Source organism: Semicossyphus pulcher, unplaced genomic scaffold (assembly GCF_022749685.1).
Source record: "Semicossyphus pulcher isolate SPU_LCO1_2020_fin unplaced genomic scaffold, fSemPul1.0.p SCAF_14, whole genome shotgun sequence".
NCBI lineage: Eukaryota > Metazoa > Chordata > Actinopteri > Labriformes > Labridae > Semicossyphus > Semicossyphus pulcher.
Genome location: NW_027211648.1, coordinates 7,983,853 through 7,994,486, shown reverse-complemented (window position 1 = coordinate 7,994,486; position 10,634 = coordinate 7,983,853). Strand labels below are relative to the sequence as shown.

General features: G+C 42.0%; 1 protein-coding gene across 4 annotated transcripts in view; it reads left to right on the top strand.

The window, feature by feature from the left end:
* Window positions 1-370: 370 nt before the first annotated feature.
* The window catches only part of dtnbb (dystrobrevin, beta b), a 40,770-nt gene continuing 30,506 nt past the window's right edge, over window positions 371-10,634 (top strand). For 3 of the 4 annotated variants that reach the window (XM_069661239.1, XM_069661242.1, XM_069661240.1), the window contains exons 1-7: window positions 371-484; window positions 2,458-2,504; window positions 4,793-4,860; window positions 5,101-5,181; window positions 5,297-5,510; window positions 10,040-10,125; window positions 10,462-10,616. In XM_069661239.1, the coding sequence (XP_069517340.1) occupies window positions 4,794-4,860; window positions 5,101-5,181; window positions 5,297-5,510; window positions 10,040-10,125; window positions 10,462-10,616 (603 nt within the window). In that variant the 5' untranslated portion in view covers window positions 371-484; window positions 2,458-2,504; window position 4,793. Of the gene's footprint in view, window positions 485-2,457; window positions 2,505-4,792; window positions 4,861-5,100; window positions 5,182-5,296; window positions 5,511-10,039; window positions 10,126-10,461; window positions 10,617-10,634 lie in introns of those variants that run through there. The other variant, XM_069661241.1, reaches the window with a different exon arrangement.

Below are 10,634 nucleotides of genomic sequence, written 5' to 3'. Positions count from 1 at the left end.
TCTCTGCCTCTGCTGCTGTGATTAAGGTTCATTCACTTTTATACCTGTCTCTTGTAAGCAAGTACAATGTATGAAAGAGTTACTAAAATTTGCTGAATGGCCCTTTAAAATGCATTTTCTTTGTTTTCTTGTTCCTTATCTTCTCTTTCAAGAGGATCATAATTCAGAGAAAAGGCAGCAATAGTAGTAGTGCGCCTTTAACCAGCGTGCGTGCGCACATGCGTAAACTATAGTAGGTGTTCGCGCATGGCATCTCCGTGCCTGCTCGCGCTCTGCTCTCCCGTCCTCTGCCGCTGGGTCGCTGATGATGCCGCGCGGTGCGGGGCGCTCGTACGTTTCTGTGTGCGGCTACAACCGCAGTTCCCAAGACTGAAGTCGGATGAAACGGGAGAGGAGGTTGAAATATGATGATGGATCGTCCGAGCTGTTCCTCATCGCTCGGACAGCTGTAACGTCGGCGGACACGCGCGTGGATTCATCAAAGGTGAGAGTGCGGCTGTGAATCACAGAGGAAATATCCTCCTTATTCGCCCTGGACCACTTATCCTCCTCATCTGCTGCTGCTGCTGCGATGATGATGGTGATGCTGTAAACGCAACCTGCGTGATTTTCCTCCGTTAGAGGCCAGTTCTCTGCTCTGCCTCTCACACCAGTGAGAAATGAAAAGATGCCGGATTGCCATTGTTTCTTTTCCCCAAATTTTATGGGCATCACGACACAGCGTTCCCATTGCGGAAATAAGGTAAATAGGCAGTTAGATCAGCAATATGGCTGCGTTTGTGCGCTGCCGTGGCTCCAGGAGTGAATATTAAAGTGTTGCAGGATGGCTCAGTGTGAGAAATGAGGCTTGTAGAAACCGAGAAGTGAATGATATCAGCGGAAGGGAGGCACTGCAGCAACCGAGTCCGTATGTTGACTCGCGTCAAAGGATGTTGTCATTACCTCGCAGCTGAAGGTGCGGTTACAGTAAGATGCACCTTTACGGGCCTTTTAATGATAACTACACATTCTAACTGTACCACAAAAGGAGTGACATCACTATTACCCTAAGTTTCTATTATTTATATGCAAATGAGTGAATGCAATTGGCTAGAAATCTTGAATTCAGACCTTCAACTCACTGATTCTGATTTACCCAGTAACAACTTGTATCTGAGTCCTTATCCTCTATGAAATATTCACCTCATGCCATTTCCTGCCATGCACCGCTTTCATTTGTCTGAACACTGCTCACCAATGCAAGGCCTGAGTTGCCTACTCATGAATTTCTGCAGTTACTTCATAGGCTGCATATTTACAATGACCCATTGTGTTATTTTTGCTGACTTGAGTCTGTTGTGTCTCCCTCTGAACACCAAAGTAGAGCAGAGCTTCTCTGATACATCATAACTAAAATATGCAAAATACAGTGTGTGTTGCCTGATTTAGGAGTCCGTTTCATATGAAATGATGCTGATCAGGTGTTGAAGTGTCGTCACTGACAATCCTGACTGCAAAATTTGGCACACGAGCTACAAGGAGCTGTTTACTTTACAGTAGTACAAAAGTAGTTTTTTGCTGTCTTCGAATTAAGTGGTCTTGAAATCAGCTGACAAGATTGTTAATTCAGTAACAGCCACAAAAAACTTTATGGCTTTATTTCAAGCCCCGGTTATAAATCTAATTATATTCCTTCTGCTTTTAATGATAGATGAAAAAACGCTTGAATTAGACACCACTGAATCTCAGTGGATTGGGTCCTTTTAAAGACCTCTGCTGATGCCTTTTTACCAACAATAAGAAGCAGTAAACAAAAGCCTGAGAAGCCGGATAATGGAAAGAAAGACTCCAGAAGGAAAAAGGAGAAGATTATATTTTTTAACAAGGATCGGTGCCAAAAAGACCAAAAAAACAGGAAGAATCCTCCCTGTGTTTTTACCTCCTGAAGGTACCAAAACCTTTGCTTGTTTGTTCACGCTCCGCTGGTCAGCTGATCCCTCCACCCACGCACAGTCAGTGAACGCACCTTGTGAACATGCATGTGATCCCGTCATGTTTGGGGCCTCTCGGTCCGAGGCCGTCCACGGTGCACCCACAGCTTCTCCCTCATTGGCCAAGCTGCACCGTGCTCCGTGTCCGTCATCATTAAGTGGTTCCTCTGCAGCTCGGGCCGGTGTCATTAGCCCACAGGATGCAGTCACTGCTGAGCGGGATGTCATGGAGAATTATCATTTGCACAGACCATGGGCGCTGGAGTGTTTTCCCCAGCCAGCTCACCGATATCTCTACAGGAAGAGAGGGAGGGGAAACAAAAGCACAAATTGAGAGTTAATGAAGTCCTTGAAGGAAAGAGAGGAGAGGAGGAGTGTTAATTACTTATTTAAAAGTCAACTACATTTTGTCAGCGAGGAAAACCTTATCTCTCTCAAGTAGAAAGGCATCCCCTCTAACTCTTAATGTGTTTTTTTTCCTTCACAGGGTCGACTTTTAGGGATCCACTTTGTTTGACACACAGCCCGCGACAGGTAAATAGTTTAAGCTCTGCAAACAAATCTAATATGCAAGGTTAAAGTTATATCTAATGTGGTAAAAGACCTATTATTGCTGCTATATATAGTTTAAAACATATTAGTCTACTGTTAATAAGACACATACTCTGAAGAAATGACATTTACGACCACATTAAAACTCCAAAAGAAGAATAGTAGAACGAAGGAATGAATGAAATGAGGGAACCTGCATTGTGTCAAAGACTTTCGAGGACTATGAGGGAACAAAAGACAAACAGGAACAATGAATCCTTTTTGAAAACACACAACAGAGCTGAAGTCGAATCAGGTGTCAGCACAAAAGTTTAAACTGTTCAATAGATGTTAAATCTTTGAGATGCCTTTTTGTTCCCTCGCACAGCCTCTGATAGCTGCAGCCTGGAAGTCTCTCTGCAGTTAAATACACATTTGTAACACACTATAAAGGAAGAGGCATTTTGGGAAAGGCCCTGATTTAGTTCCTTTCCAGTTAGCTTATGTTAGCACTGCGCAAAATTATCCTCACTCTGAAAAGATTTTTACAGTCTGGGTCTTTGTATGGATCAAAACAAAGATTTTGTTTAACAGAGCAAGGCCAGCTGTTTCCCAATGTTTCCAGTCTAAATGCTAAGTTGAGCTAACCCACTGCTTTACTGCGCTCCTTTCTAGTTAGCTTGGTTAGCACAACATTTGCCTTGTCAACAAATAATCCCGCATTTAACTCCATGCAAAACCCCAACTTGGTTTTCTGGTAGATCGAACTAATGAAATGTTAGCATTTTAATTAGCTAGCTTTAGCGGTACTGGCTGGAGTATTCTTTTTTTTATCATTGAACAGAGCCTGGCTAGCTGTTTCCCAATGTTTCCAGTCTACATGCTAAGTTGAGCTAACCCACTGCTTTACTGTGCTCCTTTCCAGTTAGCTTAGTTAGCACAACATTTTCCTGGCAAAGAAATAATCCAGTATATCACGTCCTGAAAAACCCCAACGTTACATTTCGGTTATCTTGTAGATCAAACAAATCAGATGTTAGCGTATTCATTAGCTAGCTTTAGTGTTACTGGTTGGAGGACTTTGTTGAACAGAGCCTGGCTAGCTGTTTCCCAATGTTTCCAATCTAAATACTAAGATGACGTAACCCACTGCTATTTCCAGTTAGCTTAGTTAGCACAAAATGTGCCTGGCAATAACCCAGCTTATAACACCCTACAAAACCCCAACTTTACATTTTTACATTTTAGTAATGTTACAGATCAAACAAACAAGATGTTAGCATTTTAATTAACTAGCTTTAGTGGTACTGGTTGGAGGATGTTGTTAAACAGAGCTTGCTAGCGGTTTCCCTCTGTCTCCAGTCTTTAAGCTAACCAGCTGCTAGCTTCAGCCTCATGTTTAGTGTACAGACATGAGAGTTATAATCTTCTTATCTAACTCTTGGCAAGAAAGCTGATGGCATATTTCCTAAAATGTTGAGCCATTCCTTTGAAGAAAAGTAACATTTTTGTCAACACTAAATATTCTTAATGTTAGCATTTAGCACTCACATTGCTAGTGGCTTCTCGTGACATTCTGCTGTATAAATTGGCCAAAATAGGGGATGTCAGTGACTCTTTAAATTTGAGAAGTGTTAGTTACTCTCTTATCTCTTGATTTTCTTCAAATGCATCCAACATACATAATATTTTAAGCAATTCAAATAACAAATTAATCAAAACAACTGGCAATTCAGTTTGATTTTTATGCTTTTTTCAAATGTATTACATTTTTTTTGGTGTACCGCTCAAAAAAAGATGGATGAACTCTCGATAAACCGGTTTCACTATCTGTTAGAAAGCCAACCAAATCCATATAATCTGTATTATTATACTAGTATGTGAATAGCTGGTGCGATGAGTAATAACAGTCCTTGATGTACAGGGTAAACAATACAGACAGAACATAATGTTTCCTTTTGATATAGCAGCATTCAGGAGCTTACATGTGTATTTAAGCTGACCACATAGCAGGTGAAGGACGTAATAAAACACAAAGATCCTCTATATTTCAAAGATGTTAATTTATGAGCCTAATCTAATTCTTTGTGTTTATTCTTCTTACAAAAATATAAGCATAATAGTCTTAAACATTTTCTTCAATAGCACTATTAATATGTAAAGAAGTCATCCTCACTTGCAGGGTATATTTGCTTGACTTTGGTCAATGAAAAGAGCTGTGTGTTGCATTTCTGAACATGCTGCTGTCTGAAGAGTAAGCGCTGCATGCTCTGCTGTGTGATGTGCCGCAGGATGATCGAGGAAGGCAGTAAACGAGGCAAGGCCATGGTGGAGAAGAGACAGCTCTTCATGGAAATGAGTGAGTGGAGTCGACTGAGAGGAATATCTCTTCACTATTCATAGTCAGCAGCGGCTCGTGTTATTCTCTGACTGAATCCAAGTTACGTGGTCCCTCACACGTACAGAATAATTCCTCCCACACAAAGAGAGAGATAGTGTTAAAATGTACCTTCAGTGGGCCTGGTTATCTTTGGAAAGAGTTTAATTTTAGGAATAGTGTTAATCTGAGATCTGATTTCTTCATGCTTTTATTTTGCAGGAGCTCAAAACTTCGATGTAATCAGACTGTCGACTTACAGGACTGCCTGCAAACTTCGGTTTGTGCAGAAAAGATGCAACCGTAAGAGCTTTCCCTCTCTTTCAGACAGCTATGACGACTTGTAACCAATGGAAACATTTGTTCTAACATGAATACAGACTTAATTGATCACTTCCTGTCTGTTTCCCCCTCACAGTTCATCTGGTGGACGTCTGGAACATGATCGAAGCGTTTCGTGACAACGGGCTCAACACATTGGACCACAACGCTGAGATCAATGTGTCGCGGCTGGAGACGATCTTGTCTTCCATCTACTACCAGCTCAACAAGCGGCTGCCCACCACACACCAGATCAATGTGGACCAGTCCATCGGGCTGCTGCTCAACTTCATGGTGGCCACCTACGACAGGTGAGAGACAGGTGCTCAGTGTAGAAGACGAGGCGTACAGTCTGAAGGTGGAGATCATTGTAATCGCTGTTTCTGTTTGGGTTTCCTTGCTGCAGAAGCCAAATCAAACATAAGCCTGAGACGCTAATTAAACAAGCTACACACATTCCACATCTGAGTGGTTTGGAAATGTATTTATTCTGTTACCCATTAAATCAAAGCTACATCATTATAGCTGCGTACCAAATCAGGGGCTGCAACCAGCGAAGGATGTAGGCCGATTGCGTCACAGCGGTGTGCTGAAAGCTGTCCCATTTCAAAGGCTCCTTCAGATGCGTCCGACAAATGCGTCCTTTTCCCAGGACACACAGCATCCATCAGGTGCATCTTTTGCGGCCCAAAGTATCCCAAGATTAATTGCACGCCAATTCAAACAAGATGCCGGACTCGGTAGCCGAGGAATACACTTTTAAATGTAACAGTTTTTGGTTTCAAGTCAGCCGAATAGCTAGCGTTACACATGTTTAAAAAAACAAAGGGGCCTTGAAAGTTCCGTGACATTAGTTATACTAGGTAGTTTGAGAGCTGGCTACCTATTGCTAGGCGGCAGGAGCGGCACTATGCGACGCAAGGTTAAGGGCGGGAACAGCTGATGATGCAAACAGGAAATCCGCCATAGACCAGACCATCTCATTTCAGTTCAGCTACAATGGATGCAGCCCCTGAATTGGGACACAGCTCACAGTTCTGTGGGGGTTTTTAAGTAATATGAATAATTTACCCCTTTTTTAAGATTTTACATGGAGAAGCAACGATTAAGGGCACATCTGTAATACTAAACATTGTGATGGCTGCAATTTTTAAAGAAATGCAATTGGGCTCTGTGCCTTTGGAGGACGCTACCCGCTTCTCCAATGGGCCCTGGAAAACCTCCGCCAGATGACGCGTTTTACGTAGCCAGGGAGCATGCTAAACTACACTTCCTCAATCTCGTTCAAAATCGTCAGGTTTAAAATGTAGACTGCAGACCTGAAGATTTTTTAGACGATCCACCGGTATATTCTCACCCTATTTCGGATTCTGTACCGCTCTGAGCCATTGCCTGCAGCGAAACGGTAGTATTTCACTCCAGCATCTCTCACTGGAGGGGGAGGGGCGCAATGCAGGCTGGGTGAATGTAGAATGGGTGAAAGCATGAGCTGTTTGTACAACTTTCTCCACAGCTATGGCGCCAATTTAAAATATTATTGCTTCTATCGATCACAGTGAACACCAGCTTTGACTGACAGTGGCTTCTTCCAGGGGCAAACTGCTCCTTTAAAGCTCCTGCGAGGAGTTTTTAGCTGGTTATAACATAGACTGAAATTAACACTGAAGAAAACCAGACCATCAGCAATAATTACTGTTTCTTTATCGTTATTTTTAATGCCACCGGGTCGTGTCAGAAGAAACACGCTGCTGAAACAGAGTTTGTTTACATTTTCCACCGCAAAGATTCACTGTGAGTGATACCTTCAAAGAAAGCAGGATGATGCATGCACAGGACAGGATCAGCAAAGAGATAAGATGTACCGCTTCCACAGGGGTCACTAAGATCAACTCAAAAGTTCCTCACAGTAGCTTTAACGAATAGTAAATTGAGTATATTTGAGTTTTAAACTTGTCTGTCTTTCTATGAAATTTCAGAACATAAAAATGTGGGAAATGTTGGGATATTACTGAACTATTGTGTTGGACTAAAAGATTTAAATACTGGAATCAGCCAAAGCTATATCTTCTCTTCCACGTGTCCCTGAATTACCTTTAAAAAACCCTGCACATGAATTCAGTGTCCTCCTGTAGGCCTGAGATATCTCTTGAAACAAATACTGCTCTCTGTATATGACAGAAGATAGAAAGGTTTCCCTAGTGATGTTTTATTGTTTATCGCTCCTCTTAATGTCCGCTCTGCGCTCAAGGCCCCTCACACTGTGCTTCCTGGAGTACAGAGCTTTATTATTGACCGTGAAGCTCTCTCTCATTATTGTACCTTGTGTGCTCACATTGATTGGCCGCTCGCTCTGCCCATTCACTGACCCGCTCAATTGGTTTACTTTTATCTGTACGGCCACTCCGGTCCCGCTCCGGTGTTATTCATGCCGCTGTATCTCTGGGAAACTTTGTGGAAATGACCCACCCGCCTGTGCTCACAGGAAGCAGTGTCACTATCTGTCCCCGAGGTCCGTACTGAATTATAGGCAGAGGAGCTTTCACGTACTCTGTTACCTCTGCTCAGGAGCAAGAGATAAATGAATGTGCAGTAAAAGCCGGTCTCTGTAGGCAAGTTAGAAAGATTTAAGGAGTCTTGAGTCAGCCTCATAATGACCTGGATACACTGTTAATCTGCGATTTAAGGATTAGATCAGGGTTTTATACAGTAATATAGTCATCATCAGCAACATCAAAATGTTTCAGCTGTAATTTGGCTTCATGTTTATCATGGTGTGAATCTTTCTGTGTGCTTTTCTGGGGTTTGATTAAAAAGAATACAAGTGGAATTGCACAGACCTGCAGCGAGGTCAATAGTTCAGTCTTTAATAATATGCAAATCTGCAAGCACATCTAGTTCATGTGTCTGGATATATTTGTCAAACTGTAAGAATTATGTCAAAATATGGCTGTGCTAAGCTGTGAGTGGGATTTATTAGGTACTTCTAAATTAGAAATATTTCACATACTTTACAAAAGCAGAAAACACTTTATTATCATGCACATAAAGTATGTACAACAGCCATCATGAACCTGGTAGCTTCTTACTGAGTTATTACAAAAAACGTAGCTATACTTTGGACACCAGTGTCACAATTTGACCGAAATGACTGCCAGTTCTTGAGTCAGATCCAGTCCAAAATTTAATGGATGCTTCCTTAGTCCATGCTTCATTCTTCCACCAAGTTTTATGAAAATCAGGCGAGTTGATCTGCCGTTCTCCTGCCGACAAACAGATAAATAAAAACATGACACCTCCTTTGCAGAGGCTGTAGCCACCTCACAACACAAAGAAGTCGCTGAGAGGCTGAGGTCGGGCCTAGTGCTTGTCTGACACGATTAACAAAAGAATCACCGAGTTCCAAAACCAACTCATAATTAAAGTGATCACAGTGATCGAAGAAAATAGCGGTTAACAAAAAAATATGGCGACCCAGCTCACCCCCTCTCTCCAACTGAACACAAAAACTGAACAGGTGACTATATCAGTTCAATATCCCCTCCCATATCCACGTGACCCACCATCCCCCCACCTAATCTGATCATACAGTAAATCATAGAAACAAAAATACCAACACACCACCATAAAGTGATAATCTTTCAGATTTTAATTTAAGTCACTTTCTATCGCTGAATGAGGTAACATAATGGTGATTGAGCCTATGGCCCACTGATGAAAGCCTTTGCATCTGCAGTATTACAGACTGGGTGTCTGTGGTGACTTTTGCGGAAAAAAATCACAAGCAGCGCCCAGTTAGTGACGCGTTTTCCATCAGCCAGCAGTGGTTGGTCTGCCAGAGAGGGTAGGCGAGTTCTCTGTAAGTGTTGCGAGTAAACAGTAATCTACTATGGCTGAACCAACAAAGAAAAGACGGATGACTACAGATACAACTTCAAAAATACGTGAAAATCCAAAGAAAAAGAAAGAAATCCGACGCTCAGATGAAGCAAACAGTCTAAAAAGGAAAGCGACCGTCAGAGAGGAAAATCAAGAGTTACAACCGAGCCAACTGTGGACGTCTGGTTATCTGGGATGTGTGCGCCCATTATTACCTTTTATCTCAATTATGTGCCACCAATTAGAACGAAACTGAGAACTTCGAGGTTATATCTTTAATGTATTTATTTTGGTTTGTAAAGAGACCATGTGCAGTATAAATGTTGCAATTTGATGCACAGTCTAAAAAGGAAAGCAACCGTCAGCGAAGAAAATCAAGAGTTACAACCGTGACAAAGACAGTCAGCCGTAGATGCCTGGTTAAATTGGGAATTGTACTCCCACAATGATCATATATCGGTATTAGGGGGCGCCCAAGAGAATGAAACTGAGGTTGTCAGTTTAAATGACAACAAAATATACTTTCTAAGTTCAGTCATGGCTCCTGCAGATGTGCTCACCTTTTATTGCAACCTAAAATGTGATTTGATTTGTCATAAACATGTGGTATATCTGTGCAAACACTTATTATCATTTATCAAAGTGAGTCCATTTAGATTTATATGAACAGCTGCCACTATAGACACAAAATGCTATTAATTGCCCAAACAGAGGGTGTCAGTAACACAAGGTTAAGCTAACTGATTTAGCTAACATTAGCACGCAAAAAGCTACTTGTCAGACCAAGTGAGGCTGTAGCAGCAGAAACAGTCAGTGTGTTGAAGTGAACAAAAGTGCATTTTACTGCCTGTGAATTAAACGTCTCATTTCTAAGATTTTGTTATTTCTTCTTAACAAAGATGTTTCTTTCAAGAGTCACAAAGTATTACTTTCATGAACTAATCACCTTTCTTTCTCCTTGCAGTGAGAGCCATGGGAAGCTGACAGTTTTCTCAATGAAAGCCATGTTAGCAACAATGTGTGGAGGGAAGATTGTGGACAAACTACGCTGTGAGTGTATTTCAAAGCACCGCATACACATCACGTCAGAAGATATATATATGTGAATGAGCTGCATCACGTGTCTCTGATTTTATGAACTCTGAAGTCACGGCCTACAGCAACATTTTCTGGGCTAGATTTTCATAATGCAGTTGCTTAAGTTAGCCACACGGGGGCACTGTGGAAACACGTCTGCACAGTTAATTTAGCTTGATGCATATTTTAACTTTGTGCTGAGCTCACAGACTGTCTGGGGATCAATAATATGCAGCCACAGAAATGTCAGAAGCCTACTTTGCACCCGGTTTTTGCTAAGAATATTAAGTCTGACATTTGCTGTCTCAGATATTTTCTCACAGATCTCCGACTCGAGTGGAGTCATGATGTTTGCAAAGTTTGATCAGTTCCTGCGGGAGGTGCTGAAGCTGCCCACAGCCGTGTTCGAGGGCCCTTCCTTTGGATACACGGAGCATTCGGTGCGGACGTGCTTCCCTCAGCAGGTATGAAGAGAATATTAA